We start from the raw sequence: 21,771 nt of genomic DNA, 5'->3' as shown, positions 1-21,771 counted from the left end.
CTTTAGTTTAGTTCATGTATTAAATTCCTTCTCATACAGAATCTCATCAAGATGGCGACTAGCTCAACAATACATACATATACATCCTTCTTTCACGACTAATCGGCAAGAAGTCCTCTATTCTTTTTCCTAAGAGAAAACATAGGTAGCAGAGAAGCTATTCCATGGAGTAAATGGACGCTCCAAGGAATAATTAGGCTTGAAACTACTTTGCCTTGATAATCGGTAAGATAAGAAGAGATATTTCGAGATATGTACTGAGTTATATGATTTATAAAATATCAGTAAATATCGCGGAGAGACCGCTGCAAGAGACATTACAGCGTCTGCAAAGATTTTCAAACGAAGAAAAATTTTGCTTAACTCTCCTTCACAATATCATCTATCACACGCAGTCTATTATTTGGTTCTTGTTGATTATTATCAAAGAAAGCAGCAGTGTAAGTAACAACAAATAAGTCTCTTGCCATTGTTTTGCTAATGAGACGATTCCTCTTTTTTATTTATTTATTTTTGTATTATTATTATTTTAATTGGAAGCGGTGGTAGCACGCACAAAAGCAAGATGTGCCGCGAGCGGCGACAGGTCATAAACACTCATTATCAAAATGCAACAAACAATGCATGACACAGTACAATAATGCATTTTCAGCTTAGAGTGATGTAAACACCTATAACAAAGAGAACGGCACTTATCAGATCAAAGAAAAATAAGCAATCGATTCAAACCAGACGAAGCACGTGAAAAAGGAAGGGTAGCCGTATAAATACGGACGGAGCACCTGACGTATAGCAATGGCTACCTGGTAAAGCGTAACTGCTAAGCTTACGACTCGAACCAAACTACTGTAGCTGTATCGTCATTCATTCGACCTAAATTGTGCGGCCTAAAACTTTTCTCTCCCCTTGAATTTCGAGTCTCAAATTTCAGGTGCGGCTTAGATTCGGGAATTTTTTTTTTTTTTTCTTTGATTTTGAGTCTCATTTTTCAGGTGCGGCTTAGATTCGAGTGCGGCTTAGATTCGAGTAAATACGGTATCATGTTGGGCCCAATTGCCTCTTCTCTGTTAAGCAAATTTACTTGATTTTCTATCCCACAGTTTCATTTTTTCTTTCAGCATATACTAGGAATTACAGATCCTCATGTTGCCCGCTTGCAATTTTTGACAGTTTCTCAATTAGTTCTTCTCCTTTTCATATTGACCATCTCTGGAGCATGGTATTTTACATGCACTTCTCCTTTTCCGTTGACTGGGCCTTAATTTTAGCCCAGTATTACTGCATTCATTTCCTGTGCTGTTCCTGCTTTAGTTCAGTCCACATTTTAAAAGTTTTTAGTTTCGGCTTTTCCTGGAAACCGACATTCTCTCAGAGCACGTTCTCGAGTAGAACGTTTGTACGGATGTCCCAGAGAATATGAATTTCTCGATCTTCCAGGCCTTGTACGAGCAATGTGGCTGAGAAAACAATCATCTTCCTACTAAATTTAATTTTTCTTTCAATACTGTTACTGACACTGTCATTCTTATACAGGCATAGTGACGAGGCGCTCTTCATCTGTAACACCGGCATCTTCGAGGCGGGTCTCTGCGCCGCCTTCTACACCAGTTTCCGCAAAGACATCTCCGCCGGCGCCGGCGGAAGCCACCGAGAACGGAACTGTCGCGGGGGCCGGTAAGCGCGGGATCCCGCGGCCCAGCAGGGTGGACCGCGTCTCCTCCGGTGCGCCCGCTCCCCGGCCGAGCAGTCTGCCGTACGGGCAGACCGGGGCGGCGCGGGGCGGGGGCACCCGTCAGCAGCAGAGGCGGCCCGTGTCAGTGTCTGCGGGGAGGACGGCGGGCACGGGGGCGACGGGTGCCTCCTCCTCTCCACGGTGAGCCTTCGCTGTAGGCTGCCCAAAATAAGCTGGGCACTGTGTACTGTGCAAACCACAGTGACCTGCACGCAAGCATTACCCGTCAGCAAATGGAGTGCAGGAGGAATGACTGCTTAAGTTAGTCTGATTTCGCCTCTGCAATTTGTATGGGGTTGTAATATATTTCCTGATTCCTCATTTAATAAGGAGGTCATTTTGAAACTAATGGCTCCCCTTTATTTCCTCGGAAACCGCAACACAAAGCACTCTGATATAGTTAACTAGAGCAATATCACAACCACAGAATTATCATTTTTTCACACAACCAGCACTTTTTGCTATGCACTTTGGTCAGATATGAAAAAGTCCTGCATGCTGTTCTCATAAAAACCTGAACCAGCAACTAGCCATTGTCGTACACCTTTGAGGTCTGCATCTGAGCCTGGAAAATGTTGAGTACATAGTGCATCTTTCATAAGTGTAAACAGATGGAAGTATGATAGTGCCAAATTGGGACTTTAAGATGGTAGTGGTAGGGCACTCTAGCCAAAAATAGCAAAAATTTTCTCAGTTGCAAAACTGTCGTGGACCCTTGTGAGACTGTGTTATGAGCGTAAGTCTTCTCTTACTCGTCTCTGGAAATTTTGATAGTTACATTAGGGTTCGAGACATCCAAAAGACTCCCTCACTGCCTTATCCCAGAAGACACACAACTTTTTGCTAGAGATACCTGTGTCTTCACCTATTGGCAGTCTGACACTTGACGGGTAACTCAGTTGTTTCGAGAAGTGTTAACTTGAGAGAAAATAAGAGGAGAAATCTTGAAGAATATCAGCATGATATGAAGACAGGCAGGTAGATCTCATTCTAGAGCAAAGTAAAGTTGTCAGTGAGATGGATGTGTACAGGTAGGTGATTCATTACTCACAGCTTTGGTCTTAGTAATAACATAGGGTAATAATGCCAAGTGGAATGGTCATTGGGTCTGTAACACTACAGATTTTCCAGCACTGTTAGTTTAAATAAGAAAAGCAGCCTAAACTTAGTTCATGACAATGAGTAATGGATAAGGGTGATCGACATGGAAAGTGAGATGTTACAGTGGTGTTACATGGCTGTGTGCTAATATTAACATTAATTTAGGTTTCATTTTATTCAGTCACCATTTAATTTTAACATAGGCAGATGTATTCTTTTTAAACACAAATATGAGACTGTCAGATATCATTGCTCACACTGCACTCTTGACTTTTTGACCTTGATAATCGATCTCTTTGTGGACTTTCTGAATATATGAGCAATTGTTTGTAATGTCTTCCTTCCCCAGTATTTAAATTTTCAGTGGTCGAGCGTGGATATGGGATCTGACCATCTTACCTAATACGAAAATCTCTCTCTTTACTTTACAAATCTCAAAATTTCTTAAAGGTGTAAAAATTTTGCTTTGGAAGGATTGTAGAGCATACCATTTTACGTTGTTTATCGACTTCGTGCAAATACCACACTTCTAACAGTGCCTAGACCCGACGATGCACATATTAAGTTGAATGTATTCCACTTTCAAACTGAAGTTTGCCATCGCTGTATAAATTAATCATGTACGTTGCAACATTCCACAACAGCCTTTTTACAACTCTTCAAATAATGTCTTGCAACTGCGGAAGAGACCGACTAAGAATGACGGAACTGCTTCCTCCGCTGGTATTGTACAAGGTGTACAACTTTGCTTTCGCCGTTTGCCGATAGGTGACGACAACGATAAGTAGTGGTCAAAAGAAACACATCGCAGACATCAGGCAGTTAGCTTGGACCTCGTTCAAACATTAGTCGATTTGTGTCTGCATCATAAAGTTGTTCTCGATTGAAAATGTTAGTTTACGAGCCTAATTCTCGTCATTTGCAGGAGGTGTTACTGTTTTGTTTCAATGTGAAGCAAACAGCAGCTGAGTCTAATCGAATGCTCTCAAGTATATACAGTAAGGATGCTATCAGTGAAAGAACGTGTCATGAATGGTTTCAACATTTCAAGAACGGAGATTTTAACATCGTAGACCGGCATAGTGGTGGAGGAGATAATGTTTTCGAAGATGCAGAATTGGAGACATTACCGAGCGAAGACTCCCGTCAAACTCGAGAAGAATTGGCACGGTTAGTGGGAGTGACACAGCAAGCCATTTCAAAACGTCCTAAGGCTATGGGCATGATTCAGAAAGAAAGAACTTGGGGTCCCGTGTGAGCTGAAACCAAGAGACGTTGAATGGCATTTGTGTGTTTGTGAACAGTTGCTCGGTTCCACGTCGATGGCCAAACTGAATATTCACGGCTCCAAGGTCGTGCTCTGCATTTGGTGGGACCGGCTCTGCGTCTCGCACTATGATATGTTAAAATCAAGTGAAACAATCACAGGTGCTCGTTATCAAACACAATTAATGCGTTTGAGCAGAGCATTAAAAGACAAACGGCCGCAATAGAGCGAGAGGCACGATAAAGTGATTTTGCAGCACAACACTTGACCCCACGTTGTAAAAGAGGTCAAAACGTACTTGGAAACATTAATGTGGTAAGACCTACCCCACCTGCCGTACTCTCGTGACATTGCTCCCTCTATCACCTGTTTAGATCAATGGCGCATGGCCTGGCTGACCAACACTTCTGATCTCGTGAAGAAGTCACAAATTGGATCGATTCGTGGATTGCTTCAAAAGATGAACAATTTTTTCAACACAGGATTCGTACAGTGCCTGAAAGATGGGAGAAAGTAGCGATGGAAAATTCTTTGAATGATACATATGTAACCAATTTGTTTCATTAAAGCCTCAGATGTTGGGGAAAAAACAGCAGAAACAAAGTTGCACACCTTCCACAAATAAACTGAATCGTTACACGCATTTTTTCCTACCAACTGACGTAATACTGCCACTCTTGTAATTCATCACCTTAGGAAGCAGTTCAAATAGTTTCGGCACACAACTATTCTGCACAAAACCTGAACGAGGACTGTCTTTGCATATTGGCATGCGATTGTTAGTGTGTGCATTGTCAAACTAAAGAACAAAACCGTGCCCCACTGAAAAAAAGCATGCTCGGCTCCAAGTTCCAGAGAACCCGCGATGCATGACAGTACTACGTCGTACCGCTGTTGATACTGATATCCTTGGCATGCTGAGTAAAAGATCGTGGTTCCCTTACAAGGCTCAGCTGTAAGTTACATGTTAAATAGCTGTTTGTAAGTAGGTTACTAGGAAACTGCAGTTTTTGTGTGAGAAGAGCTTGCTTACAAATCGATAGTCCAGCTTGCGTTTGAGTACTGCTGTGCAATATGAGATTTGAGTCAGGTTACACCTGCTTGTGACATCAGACGTTTATGAAGGAAAGTGTAAATGACCAAAAGTGTGTTTGGCTGGAAGAACAATACAGTATGGGGAAAAAGGGAGAAAGTGGTTTAGAAAATGTTAGCAACTATTTTAAATGTTACGTCAGTTAACATTGTTAAGGCTTTCATGTTTTGTTTCAGTAAGGTAGAATGAGACCTTTAATGGGACACACAGTAGTCTCTTAACAGTAATTTTTCCTGTGCTTCATGTGTTCATGTAGCTGGAGGAAAACCTTTGAGTGACCAAATTGTATACAATGATGTGTACACATACATTTCTATTTCATGTACGGAAGATTCACCTGGTAGTTTCTTTACGTTTTTGTTGCACCTGATAAGTTTTTATGTAACGCACTTAAACTCATGTGCATAAAGTCTGTTTGTGTTGAGTTTGCCAAGCTTGAAACAGGTTTGTTGACTCTGAAGATAATGTAATAGCAACTTCATTTTTTGTTTAGTTGTGGTTGGCATCCAGCAATTTATGGAAATTGTTTCTTCTTTTCTGCAACGTCTTCCAACATTATTAAGTGTTTGCGGTAAATGATTTTGTTTTCCATCATGCATACATTAGTCACACCTCTTTAAATTAGGCAAAAAGTTATAGAAACTTGTATTAATGATATATACAAATTGATAATATAGTATAACAGTAACTTGTGTTGGTGATATTACACATGAATAATGTACTAATAAAAGATTGACAGCTACAATTTGTTTGGGGTCAATACACAGTTTTACTGATGCTAAATGAATTGTCAGTGCTGTAAATTGATACAAAAAAGTAAAGTTCGATCATTTGTTATTGATATAAATATCCGTGTTTAATGAAAAACCATACGTTAGGGAACAAAGTTTTCAGACTTCGCAAAGTAAGCAGTGATAAGTTACGGATAAAAAGTACTCTGTAATCTTCCATGTCAAATTTGGATAAAATCTTGATCTTTTGATGACTACTTTCATCGTCATAGTCAGGAGATATGTCTCACTGCTCGAAACGGGCAAGATTCCCACTTTCGTGCCAAAAGGGCAGCATCTAATTGGCCATATTATGTCACTATGACATCACGGAAATGGCTTGTACCGAAGCAGTGTTTATGTTCACAGATTAGGTTTGTGCACTCTACCCAACATCATTTACAGTGGTATCGTTTGTATCAGGTGATAAACTACGAGAAGTTTTTTTCTGTACTCTTTATCAAGTGCACGCTTCCCTGCACTGCTACGTGTGTAACTGGTGTTTCTATTGAAATTTTAATCACTTAGTCCAAAATTAAACTATTGAACTTTCTACCTCAGACTGTAAAATTAGACTGTGATGAAAACTTCAATAGAGACATCGATTATGCACTTAGCTACCCGACGTGAGTGATGACACTGCTAGTGACATTGGGTAGATTGCGCAAACATAATCTGAAGATGTAGAGGGCACCAGCTCAGTATGCGCAATTTCCGTGTTGTCTTTTTGATGCAATCCAACTGATCAGACCCTGTCCTTTGGGTATAAAGGTGGATGCCTCACCAGTTTCACAGTAGTCGGACAGAGCCCCTGAGGAAGATAATGGAGATAATCATAGAAAGTTTGGGATTTTATCTGAATTTTGTACAGCAAGTTTACTGAAAGCATTTTACCCAAGGTATTTGTCACAAAAGTCATTGGAGCCAGCACTAAGTTAAGAGTGCCTGCTTCCAACTGTGTCAGGATATCCAGGATCTGTTCTAAAGTAATTGACGATTTTGCGAAAAGGTGGAGTTTTTCGGAGTAGGCTCAGATACACTAAGGCATTTTGTACTGGGACTCTGAACCAGGCCCTTTGCCTTTTGTGTGCAGTACTGACTAAGCTATCCGAGCACGACTCACGACCTGTCCTCCCAGCTTTACTTCCACTAGTGACTCGTGTCCCCACCTACCAGACACCTCAATAGTTCTCCTGCGAAACTTGTCATACTAGCACTCCTGGAAGAAAGGATATTGCGAGCGTCCTGGGTTCGAGTCCCGGTACGGCGGACGATTTTAATCTGCTGGGAAGTTTTGTATTAGTGCACTCTCTACTGCAAAATGAAAAATTTATCCTAAAACTGCATAGTTATCATTGGCTCAAACTGTTCCCTCTTAAAGTCAGATTTGGTGTAGGGGGGAGAAACTGACAGGAATGCTAAGGTTAGTGTGGAGGATGTTTAGGGAAGTGTTGGATTCCTGTTAAATGTTTTGACTGCTTTATTTCAGTCATCCACCTCATCTTACCTAGTGCTAATCTTTCCTCCCCTCCACAATTACTACACCCAATGTTTCCTATAATTTGCACTCTTTGTCTGCTGCTACAATTTTTTGCCATTTTCATACTGAGTCAACTATTTATTGGAACCAGTGGAAGTCTCTTCTTCTGGTAAAGATCTTCCATTGACTTCTTTGCTCACCTATTCTTCGTATTACATCATTTTGTACTTTACATGTACACTTAATTTCTTACTTTTTCATATCTTCATATTTCAGATTCTCCCGCAGACTTTCGATGGCTCACATTTCATTTCCGTACAGTTCTCTGCTCCAGACCTACACCTTCAGGAATTCTCCCTCTATTCCATGTCTGTATATGACATTAGTAGGGCTCTCATACTGAAGAAATCTTCTTTGCCTGTGTGTGTTTACTGCCAGTGTCTTCCTCGCATCGGCCATCTCGTGTGATCAGACTTCGTAGGTAAAACTTCCAGTTCTATTGCTACTCTATCGTCTTTGATTTACTTCATTTATCCTAAAGGCATTTTCTGTGCCAAGTGTGCTGTAAACTCCTTTTGCAGTTCTTCCGAGTCTCCCTTGCAACTTGCCAGAAGGGCTATAAGAGCGATACTCTCGTGTAAAACAGGAGGCTGCGAAAGTCATACGATTACCGTTCATTTAGTTGACACGATCATCTCGTAGGCCACAGCTCTATAGTTGGAAAAGGCAACGAGTATGCCTTTCACTTATTCATTTGCGACACCTGCAAACCCCCCCTCCTCTTCATTCCGTTTCTCAACTTTTTCAGATTGTTGCCAAGTACATAAAAACCATGACTGGTTATCACTTACCAAAAAAGGTGTATAAACTTGTCAGGTGATCACGCTAGCCACTACATTCACTGAAGGTTTATGATGCACATCTGTGTCATATAGTACAATAATATGGACTAACACAGGTGTCAGTCTGAATTTATCACTTCTCGTGTGTGACACACATTGTGGCCCAGTGTCGGTGTAATTCTGGAGTGTCGAGAATGTCGACTACCTTCTGGTGTCTTGTCAAATGCCTTATTCCACCCAAAACTTGATGGGGAGAGCTAACAGCTTTCTCTGTACAGACTTGTCGTAAGAGGTATATCATTTCAGTGTCTGTTTTACGATATTTATTGTATAATGTTGTCGGACGTTGTGCTGTGTTTTGATGCACAGCTAGTTGCAGGAATGGCACCCCGTAAGAACTGTTGCGAGGCATCTGCCTCGGGCCTAGCTGTAAGTTCTCACCGACCGTACGAGGAAAAACATTGGTGCCTTTCCATTTCTGTATGTTGAATAAAATCAGTTATCACTGTGTTCGTTTGTTGACGAACTACTGACACTTTTGTAGTATTCTCTTTGTTGTTACCCATTTCCCATATTTTGCCCACAATCTGCTGAAAAAAATCTTTGTATGCTGTTCACCATTACCTCAAATCTGATTTTGCAGATTCTGGCCTCTAATATGGGGTGCACATAAAGTTCGGGAACTCTTCCAATTATTTACTGCACAAGAAGCAAACATTGTACAGATATCATACATATGACATTTTTCCTGAAAGGTTCCCTTCACCCCCCACCCCCATGTGTACTGCCACAGCATAGTTTGGTAATTTGCCGATAGTTAGTGCTAGTCACAAACATGGAGAGTTCAGATGCGGAGCGAGCTTTCTGCGTGTTGGAGTTTGGCAAAAACAAGTGTGCTACAGCTGTTCTATGGATCTTTAGAACTGAGTACGATAAGAAGCCACCAACGAGGAAGGCCATTTACCACTGGCACAACAAATTCATTACGACGGGTTTCTTGTGCCCGGTAAAGAGAAGTGGACGTCCCAGTGTGAGTGAAGTAAATGTGGAGCACGTACGAGAGACATTCGTAAGGACTCCAAAGAAATTGGTGTGTCGTGCATATTGAATGTTTGTAAAAAAAAGCTTTCAGAGTTTCTTTTCAAAATGCAATATTTATGACATCTGAACAGTGTTTAGTTCTTGTGCAGTAAATAATTGAAAGTGTTCCCGGACTTTATGTACACCCTGTATGTGACGGAATGACATACGCAGCATCAGCGTGCCAATTGCTTAGTTTGCTCTGCTAAAGATTATCAAGAGGATATATATGTTCATTGTGGCTGCAGATATTGAAGATAGCGTATCGGCAATGCTCTACGATTCACAGTTTATTTTTATTCCAGTTGCTTATGTATGAAGCTTTTTATTTTACAGACAAGCATGTAATCATATTAACTCTTTTGTGCAGTGTGTATATCTGTTTCTGTGCTTTGTGTTCTGTACATGTTGTGATCGGCTGTTTCAATTTATTTGTTTCTTTATTTTGGTTGCTGCATGTTTTGCTTCATTCAATTTTTTTCTGAAATTATTTTTGCAGTAGACCTCACTCCTGTGTTTACAAAGGAACCCATTAACACATGCTAACATTGGACAACAGTTGAGGTAAATAACAACACTCCATGAAGTATATACATTTTATGTGTGAAAATTGTAAATATATTATTTTATGTTAACTTGCATCCATAGTCTTACAGCATTTTGAAAATTATATGTTCCGTCTCTGCTGTTGTTAAATTGATATACTCCTTTTGTCAAAACAGTTCCAGGAAACTTATTTTATTTTATTTCTGAGTTCACGATACTGGAAAGGAACAAATGTTGCTTGTATGTTATCTGGTATGAGAGCGCCCTTGAAATAACCTTGGCCATATTTCTGTGCAAATTCATTAGGTGGCAGGGCTATGTTTAGCAACACACTGGTTGGGTTCTTGGCTCATCACTTACGGTGACTCAGTGGATTCTGATTATGAGCAAAGAGTGAACATTAAGTTTTGAATTAAATTTGGGAAAATCTCTTGTGAAACATGGCCAATGATTGACCAAGCATGTGCAGGTGAGACACTTTCAAGAAGTTGTGTTTACAAGTAGCACAGAGGGTTTCATGAAGGCAGAGATTCAGTGCAAGACAATTTCACAGCTGGTTGCCCGTGTGCAGCACATATTGATGCAAACATGGACCATGTTAGGCAGCTATTGCAAGAAGACCATCATGTAACTGTGCGTGTGGTATCAGAACAACTTAATTTGATCGTGATGTGTGTCATAAGATTTTACGCGAAGATTTGGGGAAATGGAAACGTAATGCAAAATTTGTCCCTCGCACACTGATGAACAGAAAGAGGAAAGATGAAGAATTTCTGCTGAACTAGTGGATAGAGCCAGACATAGTCCGTCATTTCTGTCAAAGATTATTGGTGGGGATGAAAATTGGTGCTACCAGTATGACTCTCACCTGAAGCTTCAAAGTGTTGAAAGGTGGGGTCCTGGATCACCAGCCTTAAAAATAAGTCAGACGACAACCTTGGAGGACAGACGGTGTTGATCACATTCTTTGATAGTAAAGGATTAGTTCCTCTACAAGTATGTTCCTCTAGGTTAAACAGTGAACCAAACTCTTTACATCGAAATCTTGAAATGTGTACTTGTGGCATTCTCAGGGCTGGTTCTTACTGCGTGACAATGCAAGACCCCATATCACGTCATCTATTATCAAGGATCTGGCCAGACATTCTGTTATTGCCATCCCACATCCGCCATATTCCCCCGACCTCTCCCATTTCGATTTTTTTCTAGTTTCTGCAAGTGAAGAGACAACCGAAAGCTTAATCGAGATATCACAGACATCCATCGGGCTGTGACAAATGAGCTTACAAGTATCCCAGTTGAAACTTTCCCTGCTTGCTCCAGAAACATTGGCAACAGTATGTAGATAGCCAGGAGACTACTTCAGTAGGAGTAAGGATCACTAATTGGTAAGCGTGATTTTCTGTTTTTAAAAAAACTTGTCCCAGAACTTTTCTGACAAAGCGAGTATTTACAATTGCCGTTTGGACTATTGTGCTGTTGTCAATTAACAACTATAATTACATGCAATTATTAAAAAGTAGCTGTATTTTAGTGATACATTCTGTTCTCAATTTTTTCTTTCTTTTTCAGAAAAAAAATTTTTTTTTAAAGTTTCACCACTTCCTACCACACCATGAAGTGCATCAATGCACAAACATTTGTTAAAGAGGACATCATCCTCATGTATACTGTATCTATCCATTTCGTGTCAGCTTCATAAAAAATAGGATTCCTTGTCATCCATATAAAAGTAGTTAGCAGTTCACTAAAATAACATCATTATGTCAAACAGGTTTTTAAGTACGTATTCACTTGCTCAACATATTACTTCCTATAGTAATTCCTAGGAAATTCATGTAAATATTGCACGCTTGTTTATCGCAGTGCATGCGACATTAGACATAGGCAGGAAGTGGTAAAACTTTTTTAAATAATTTCTTTTGCAAAACATTTTGAGAATGACTTCATTCCTAAAATTAAATTTTAATTTTCCAATTGTAAGTTGTTACAGTTGTTACTTGAGAAAGCCACAATAGCCAAAATAAATTAATTAATTTAAAGTGGCCCATGCACACACACATTATCATTTATAAATATATTTTTTGTGATTAGCAAAAGTCATAATCAGAAGGGAACATTATATCTAGTATGTAGAATGAGTTATTGACCAAATTTAAAAGTTTCTGCAATTTTTTAAATCTCTTACTACTAGTACATGATAATGAGTCATGATTAGTCTGGATTATGTTATGTTTAACACATATATGCCAGTGCAATTAACGTATAAGTATCTATTTGGAAGTTAGCAGCAGCCTATATTCAGGTGGAGATGATAAATTCAATCTTCTTTAGATATGCTGAACATTTACTGATGTGAATTGAAATTATGCTGGAAAAGATGTTCAGTACAGTGCGGATAAAGATGTTTAGTTCAGTACAGGTGGAAGAGATGTCTCAGTTTAATCCTATGCCTCCCATTTCCTCCTTCAGAGATTTCAAAATTTATTTCTGTTACAGAACAGTTTCTATGTAGTACTTATTTTAAAAGAAAAAAAAGCTCACTTCCCCATGATCACTAGATTTACATTTGAGATACTGAGAACCATAAAGCCAAACCACCAGTCTCATAGGTCTTACTTGATTTTTTTGACCAAGTCTCAACGTCCTGTATTTTTGAGCAAAAAATAAAAAATTACCCACTTTGTTATGAAATTTTAATTAATATTTAGAGCTATTTAAAAGCACACCACATATACAATTATGATCTATTCCAGCACTTCATCCTCCTCATGGCTTGAGGTTCAGGTACAACTGTCTGTCCGCCAAAGGCATGAAATATAGTAGTTTTGTTACATCTTTGTGTTTCGTGATTGATGTCTGCTGTCCATCTACACTCATGCTCATAAATTAAGGATAATTCTGATACATGGTGAAACAACGCTCTGTTGGGCAGTTTGCGGGTTTAAATCACCTCGGGGTTTGACCATGCGGTGCATCTGACCTGCGGTCGTCGCACAGTGGCGCTGGCAGCAATCCACAGACGCAGAGGTGTGTTGGTGCGTGTCAGAGTATGGTGCAGCGAGTAAGTGTGCAGACGTTTTCAGACATGCTGATGGTGACTGTGTGTTGAAAATGGCTCAAAGAACACATACTGATGACGCTATGAGCGGTAGAATACTAGGGCGACTGGAGGATGGTCAAACACAGCAGGTCGTAGCACGGGCCCTCCGTGTGCCACAAAGTGTGATCTCAAGATTATGGCAACGATTCCGGCAGACAAGAAACGTGTCCAGGCGCTACAGTACGGGACGTCCACAGTGTACAACACCACAACAAGACCGATATCTCACCATCAGTGCCCGCAGAGTATTGCAGGTAGCCTTCTCGGGACCTTACTGCAGCCACTGGAACAGTTGTTTCCAGACACACAGTATGCAGATGACTGAACAGACACGGTTTATTCCCTGGAGACCTGCAAGGTGCATTCCACTGACTCCTGGTCACAGGAGAGCCCATAAAGTCTGGTGTCAAGAATACAGTACATGCTCATTGAAACAGCGGTCCCAGGTTGTGTTCACGGACGAGTCCAGGCATAGTCTGAACAGTGATTCTCGCCGTGTTTTCATTTGGTGTGTATCAGGAACCAGGTACCGACCCCTTAATGTCCTTGAAAGGGACGTGTATGGAGGTCGTGGTTTGATGGTATGGGATGGGATTATGATTGGTGCACGTACACCCCTGCATGTCTTTGACAGAGGAACTGTAACCGGTCAGGTGTATCGGGACATCATTTTGCACCAGTATGTCCGCCTTTTCAGGGGTGCAGTGAGTCCCAACTTCCTCCCGATGGATGATAACACACGGCCCCACCGAGCTGCCATCGTGTAGGAGTATCTTGAAACAGAAGATATCAGATGAATGGAGTGGCCTCCCTGTTCTCCAGACCTAAACCACACCGAGCACATCTGGGATGCTCTCGGTCGATGTATCGCTGCACGTGTTCAAAGCCCTAGGACACTTCGGGAGCTCTGGCAGGCACTGGTGCAAGAATGGGAGGCTATACCCCAGCAGCTGCTCGGCCACCTGATCCAGAGTATACCAACCTGTTGTGCAGCCTGTGTAGGTGTGCACAGTGATCATATCCCATATTGATGGAGGGGTACTTGCGCAGTAAACAGTGGCGTTTTGTAGCACGTGTGTTTCGGACCTTATCACCAATACCGTGGACCTACAGATCTGTGTCGTGTGTGTTCCTTATGTGCCTATGCTACTAGCGCCAGTTTTGTGTAGTGCCACTACAGTCTGCAATGAGCACGAGTGTATGTATTTGGGCACTAAATTTTGCAAGGCACATCCAAACTGTGGGCACTTGACAAATGGTGGTCTCACTTGATATAACTTGCGCAAAATGGCCTCCCGTGACTCCAGAGAAGAATAGGTTAGTTTAGAAAACAGTTCCTGCCAAACTGTTGAAAACTTCATCGTTGTAAAATTTCTGAAATTTACTTTGTAATACACTTTTGGTGCGGCAGTGAGGTCGGTAACACTCTTAAAGGTTCTGAAATTCTCAGCCTCCATTTTACAGACTGTATAATGTTTAGCTAGCCTTGCTTTCTGTATAACTTGACACAAACATCAGGTGAAAAAACTGTTTCAGCTTTCCACTTCTCTTTTTCAGTCTGACCAAAGGCAACATCACATGACAGAAAAGTGTGGCTAAGAACTAAAAATTTGTCAATTATCTCCTCAAATTGGCCAGACTGAAATAATACAAAAAATGAAACTTACAGGCAGATTAAAACTGTGTGCCGAACCGAGACTCGAACTCGGGACTTTTGCCTTTCACGGGCAAGTGCTCTACCTTCTGAGCTACCCAAGCACGACTCGTGACCCGTCCTCACAGCTTTAATTCCACCAGTACCTCGTCTCCTACCTTCCAAACTGAACAGAAGCTCTCCTGCAGAACTAGCTCTCCTGGAAGAAAGGATATTGAGGCGACATGGCTCAGCCACAGTCTGGGGGATGTTTCCAGAATGAAATTTTCACACTGCAGTGGAGTGGTAGAGCACTTGCCAGCAAAAGGCAAAGGTCCCGAGTTCGAGTCTTGGTGCGGCACACAGTTTTAATCTGCCAGGAAGTTTCATATCGGCACACATTCAGGTGCAGAGTGAAAATTTAATTCTAGTATACAAAGAATAACAAAGTAATAATGAACTGCTTTTCATTCCGTGTGTGCTATTATAAAAACATGTAGGTGCCTGTTTATAAGAGATGCTGGCTGAGGACACGCCTTCGTGTGGTGGCGTTACCAGCATCACTCTGTAATTCTGCAGGTGTGATGTTGATTTCTCTAGTAATGTTCTGTTAAAGATCGTCTATTGTGTGAGGACTGTCAACATACACTTGCTTTTAATGTAACCCATAAATAAAAATGTCACAAAGTTTAAAGTGTGGAGCCCCCTGACAAGTCTCTCTTCATAGAACATGTTGGAGACAGGGCCTTACTTTGGTTGGGTGTGTGAGCAGTTGCTCCATCTTGTTGGAATACTGCATACTGCTTACTGCTTACAGCATCTGTTAATTGTACACAGAAAGAGTCAAAGATCTCTAGATATCATCACATTATCACAGTAGGCTTCTAATTTCATATCTTTGGTTGATTGGTTTGGAGAGCAAAGGAACCAAACTACAGGGTCATCAGTCCCTTCGTACCTTTCAGTAGACAATGACACAATGTACGAGACTTACCAACCTGCCGATTTGCGGAGACTTCTCACAATGCCGGTGCAAATTCTGCCTATAGTTTCAGGGGTCCTTACTGTCAGTCACCTTTTACTCTGCACAGACCCTAAGGATCTCGACTTCTTGTACATATCTCAAATAGTGCTGGTTGTCGGGGTTTCCTACCGGGATACTTTTTACATTCCATGATGTAGCCTGCCTTTATGTAACTACACACACACACACACACACACACACACACACACACACACACACACACACACAGAGAGAGAGAGAGAGAGAGAGAGAGAGAGAGAGAGAGTGAGTTTGATGAGAGACCTTTGTGTGAATGTTCATATATAAGTGTAGACGTACAGTACAGATAAAACTGTTTCACTGCAAGAGCAGCAGATGTCAGGAGCACACATACATGCTACTGTCTCAGAATTGCCGACAATGTGATTTAGGTCTTTATGGTTATCAGGACCTCATTTTGCTAGAATCCTTAGAAAGGCAACTTACGTGTGAGGGAGACGAAGGTCAAATGTTACATTGCAGAACTGTTATCGAAACCACTCTGTCGACTTGCCTGTTCTGTTACTGTAATATGACCTCCATTTTTCTTTTAGCGTATAACTCGACACTTGTAACACAGACTAAGAGGAATGACTGCACGCCGACAGGTTCGTCCGAACACTGTGCCACCGGCTGCCGTCTGACGCGGGCCACCTCGCCTTCAACGAGGGCGAGCGTCTGCGCGTCGTGCTGGATGTCGACGACAGCTGGCTGCTCTGCTGCCGCGGAGACCAGAAGGGACTCGTTCCGCGCTCGGCCGTCGTCTAGCGGTCCGGCGCCCTCTGCTTCCCACGCTAGGACACCCCACCTGTCTCTGTACCTGTTTGCTTCTTCGGGCAGTTCGGCACCTAGGTACATTTCTGTCTCGTGTAGTATTTCGGGGGAGAAATAAGTATTCTGCACAGTTCAAAAATAATTTATATCTCGTCACTTGGAAGAGAGCTTTTTTTGTGGCGTGTTGTAAAGACTTTTTTAAATACGTCACAGAAAAAGCTTGTTCTTACGTGACGACTGTTTATAAATTTATTTTGGGTTGTACTAAGTGACTTTGAAAGTGAATATACTTCGTTGTTAGTGGTCCATTCAAGTTGCATATCTCACATTCTGCCAATTTTTTGTTATTATCAACTGCAGTATTAGATTGCATTTTTCGTTACTCTTTTGCCACTTATAGGAGTTGGAAGTGTTTACTATAAGAACTGGGGTCGGGCGTAGGGATGTATCGACTATTAGAGGCGCATTTCAGTATCGAATGGACTCGGCTGATCCAGTATTACTGCAGACAGAAGTTAACAGGAACTTCCTCACGGATATACCTTTCTCGCCCTCACCTTACCTGACACATGTGATAATTTGATCGATCCCTGCTAGGTATTTTCCTATGTGGTAACCACATTTTTATTTAGGACATCTGTTCCTTGCGTGTGTGTGTGTGTGTGTGTGTGTGTGTGTGTGTGTGTGTGTGTGTGTGTGTGTGTGTGTGTTAGAGAGGGGTTGTGGAGTAAACGTGGATGTATGCTAGTGGTGGCTGCTGTAGACTGAAATCCTAACCCACAGCAAAAATATTAGGTCTTGTCATGCAGGAAATTGTTCATGATTAGCATCAGATAGACTGTATCATTTAATGTGACCAATTTCAAATTTTGCAGAGGATTGTACCTAAAAATTGTATATTTGCCAGATGTTCCTCCAATGACTCTCTCACACTGCGGTGAAATTTTGGTTGTTAGAATTGAAGTAATGGCCCCACAGTAGTGGTTTTCTCATTTCTCCCAATTTGTGTCTGGTTGGTTGGGACAAGACTACAAAAATGCATTGTGATAGTTTGTGTGTGTTCCCTGTGTAGTCGGATGCTATGGAAGATGAGAGTGTGTGTCTTGTAGGAATTGTATTGATATTTACCTCGGGCAGTATGGAAATGGGAAGATACCTAGAACTAAAGATTTGGAAATTGTGTTTTGTTGAAATTCATGGCCTGGCCTCACAAACAGTTACGTGGACACGTATTTAAGCGGCGTCAGAATGTAAAAACGAAATATGATTGGACAGAAGAAGAACAGTATTTGGCAAAACTACAAGAGACAAAATGCAGACAACCAGATCGAATAATGCGGTGATAATTTGTCACTGTCTGAAAGTGTCATGGTGTGAAAGGAATTTATTGTTTTGAAATTTACTCAGAAGCTTAATTTGTAACATTTTCCTCCAGTACATACTTTGTGGTCCAAATAGTTTCCAGCAGCTAAAGATTCCACTTTTCGCACCATGACATTTTCTCATATACTCCGTATTTAAGCAGACAACAACACATAGTATTATTCGTTATTATATGTCCATAATTACTGACATTTTGGGCACAATAAGAACATTAGAACAGTATCCTAAAAGTGTACATAAGACAAATGTGTATTGTAGGTAAGCAGCCTTTGGGAATGAAATATATAAGCTGCTCCAGTTCTGTAGCTAAAAATGATGTTATTTATAGTAATATTAATTGTAAACATACATAAAAATAACAGCTGGCGGTAAGACTTAAGACTTACTTTTTGGGGCTAATATGTTTGCTTACAGCATTACGCTGCTTATAAATTCTTTGTACAGAATTAACATCTGTGTGATACCACGAGTTTAGTAATGGCATTTATCTTCCTTGCCAATGCTTCTAATTTTCTGAGTTCAGAGGTGGCATTGTGCCATGTTTTGCATGAAATAATATTTCTAATAATTACAAGTAACAAAAAAAAGTTAGTTGAGAATTTAAAATGTCTGTAAGTAGTTTGAAGCTGTGAGGTGAACTGACAGCATTACCAAAGTCTCCAGTGCTTCCGTCAGACGAGTTATACATTACAGTGCACCGTACGTCTCCCGACATAAAAATCTCACGATAAGTTGCTCTGTAGACCGTGATGCTTCTCAGTGGTTATATCAAAAGCAGACCGTGAGCTTTGTTAAGAGTACTGCTGTCAGTTGAAGTGTCGCAGGAAGTAATTTGTTAAAGTTCTTGAAGTGTGGTAGAACATTAATTTTGGTTTGCTTCAATAACTTCCATCCAAATGGCATTGTTTATTCGACTTACAGCTTGTTAAAACATGTCCGAATATGAATCTTTTTAAAAAGAGAAGTGTTCTGAATGCTAACAGTTGCTTAACATTACTTTTGGTAGCAACCTAGCTTGATACCTGCAATTGCACCTCGACCTCTCTCTCTTCCCCCCTTTAGTTCCTGCACGTTCGTGTGTGTTGTCCCCAAAATTCGCAAGCAAGCCTTCACACTTGAAGCAGATACACTGTCCGCAGTACAGTATTCCTACCAGCAAGGATTCAGTAACGATTAGAAAATGCGAGGATCTCGAAACTTTTGTAACAAACTGGGATCTCAAGCCAGACCCTGGTATTTTGCCGTCAGTATTCTCACTGCCGAATGTCGAGCAGTGATTAGAGCTGAAGATGTGAAAGAGGATTGCGAGTAGTGTTGCTCGGCAAGAACAGTGTCCTTAAAAGGCTAGGGGGTCAGGGTTTGATTCTTAGCCTCACCACAGTTTTTTCACAGCAAAATCCGTTGTGAATTAATTACCTTACGAGCATCTTGTCTCATTTGACGAGACACATAGTAAAAATTGCAGTTATCTATATGAAATTTTGAGGACTGAACTTAAAAGTGTTTGTCAATATATACGCTCTGTCGGATATTTCTGTTCGGAGTGGTGAATCATTGGTTGCCCTCTGCAGTCTGGATTTTACAACAGAACAAGTTTATGTTCCTTGCTGGTGGTTGTAGCTTTGAGTGATGTAAGGTCATTATCCCTACCTACGGCCCTTATACTCCGCGCTGCTCTCGACTGATCGGAATGTTGCTTAACTCTGCCTTCCGTTTCTAATCTCTTCCTCCCCTGAAGCTGGGTGCATGGCATGTGTCTAACACTTCTGCTTGCTATTCAGTAACAAGGTCTTCGTCAGCTACTGCGGCATGGCGACGCTTGACAGCTTTCTGACAGAATGCTGTTTTCTTTTCTGCTGTGATTACTTCAGCTGCTCTTTGTTGAAGATTTTATACTCTGGCAGCTAATTTGAAAATAAAAACTGGAAATGATTTTAAAGAAAGGGTTATTCATATGTGTTGAATGGTACCTGGAAAGAAACTTCATTGTCCATCTATGATAAGTATGAGCATTCATTTCCACCATCTTGATCCAGATTTACAAAACTTTGGTGGTGGGAAGTCAAGCAGATACGCACTGCAGAACAGTCTTATTTTGTGTAATCTTTGAACTTCTCTTACTGTGTTACTTTTTTAGTAATAACATGAAAATATAATATTTTTACAATGTTCTGTCAGTGAAAATGAGATAGTCTTTGAAAAATAACTTTATAAATTAGACATTAACAAGAAAATTTTAGAGATGTTTGTTCACTGATGAACCATAAATACTGTTTTATAGTGGTGGCCGGTTGTACTAACAAATTGAAGTCCTAGGAAATTGATTGTAGTCTTTTTACACCTAGTGGACAAAGTAGAGTATTCTTGCATGTAAATTAGGAGATGGTGGTAAACTTGCATGAGCTGGTGACAGATATTGAGCAGATAAGCTGCTTAGAGAAGTCAAAATTTGTAATGTGCAGTTAAATTTTGTTAATAATTGGTGTTGCAGGTGGACTGAAAATTGATTGAAAACATTATGTTGTCTTTCAAAGCAATATCCCTCCTCCCCTGAAAAAAAGGGGGTTTATTTCTTGTTCTCATAGTTATCCATATGGGTGTCTCTCCTATTCTGAAAATTATGTTGCTCGTCGGCTGTGATTATTTCATAAACTGCATTTTTGTTATAATCTCTATGGTGTTGGTGTTTGTCTCCTTGCTGTTGACATAACAGGATTAGAAGAGAATTAATATTTTATACAAGAAAAGTAACCGTTTTTGTTGCCTGTAAGTTACACTGGTGTCGGTCGTTTCTGTGGTGCGTGGTCAGGGGGAGGTCAGTGTGTAGGGTTCGCATCCCGACACAGTGGAGAGCAGCCGAGTGCCGGGCCTACCAGAGTGGGCCAGGTATTCTCGGCAATACCTCGGGGACCCTTATTCTGGACCATTCCACCCCTCCTACCCGAGAGCACAACTGCACATTATAACACTAATGCCTTTGCTGCACTTCCTGTAGAACACAATATTTGTTACCGGAAGCGAAATACCATTAGGTCAGGATGTGACTTGCTGGAAGAGTAGGAAAAAGTCAGCAAATGGCATCAAACATCCATGCAGAAAGCTTGCATACTGTGCTGTTAAGCCAGTCATTCTTAAATTATGTTAGCACATAGTTGTTCTGATTTTTTTCTTTTGATGGTAGAACAGATTCGTGTAGTATCGTAACATAAGTGTGAAGTATCAGATTGGATTACAAATAGAAGGAAGTATCATTATAACGGAGATTCCAGCACGGCTGCCGCATTTTCCAGTGATCGCTTTGCATATGTCGGCTTGATGTGAGCGTTATTCTATCTTAATTGTACAGACTGAACACGCTATTTCACTTAATGCAGAAGGCCTTTCAGTTTTGAAGCTGTATGTGGGCAAAAATTTGCATGAAAAAGGAGGCATCAGATTGGACACAGCCATGTTCTGTGCAGCACATTTTTGGGTGTCCAATAGAGTTGTTTATGCCAAATTTGTGCACAATAGGCAGCTGAGCTAGTAATCTTCAATTGTCAAAATATTTTGCCCAAAAATGGAATCGGTAGCTCTTGTCTCTGCTGCTATTAAAGCAGAAAGGAGTTTCAGCCATGACTTTTAGTGGTTCTTTGTTATTTTTATGCAGGTTTATTCCTTTACCCTTATTTCAGTGGTTCCTTTATACCACATTATGGAATTTTCCTAAATAATCTGCAGAGACCTTAACCCTCAGCTGCGGACGATGCTCACGTGTGCGTTCGGTTCTTTCTGTGCAATTCCACAGGGCATGCCGTTATTCTGTTGGATATAGTTTGTGGGCTGTTTGTATGTCAGATGTCACTATTTTCCCGCCAAATCTTTTTATGTGGTGCTGGAACATCAGAAGTCACATTCTCAGCTCTCATCCATAAACTTACACGTA

At 40.9% G+C, this 21,771-nt stretch overlaps 1 protein-coding gene across 1 annotated transcript in view; it reads left to right on the top strand.

Moving 5' to 3' along the window:
* Window positions 1-21,157, top strand: part of LOC124552382 — a 229,359-nt gene extending 208,202 nt beyond the window's left edge. Inside the window, exons 22-23 of the mRNA XM_047126645.1 lie at window positions 1,534-1,873; window positions 16,298-21,157. Of these exons, the coding sequence (XP_046982601.1) occupies window positions 1,534-1,873; window positions 16,298-16,457 (500 nt within the window). The 3' untranslated portion in view covers window positions 16,458-21,157. The remainder of the gene's footprint in view (window positions 1-1,533; window positions 1,874-16,297) is intronic.
* Window positions 21,158-21,771: the final 614 nt, after the last annotated feature.

The sequence above is a fragment of the Schistocerca americana genome, chromosome 10, assembly GCF_021461395.2.
Source record: "Schistocerca americana isolate TAMUIC-IGC-003095 chromosome 10, iqSchAmer2.1, whole genome shotgun sequence".
NCBI lineage: Eukaryota > Metazoa > Arthropoda > Insecta > Orthoptera > Acrididae > Schistocerca > Schistocerca americana.
The sequence above is the reverse complement of the archived record's forward strand: the minus strand, read 5'-3'. Positions and strand labels throughout refer to the sequence as shown.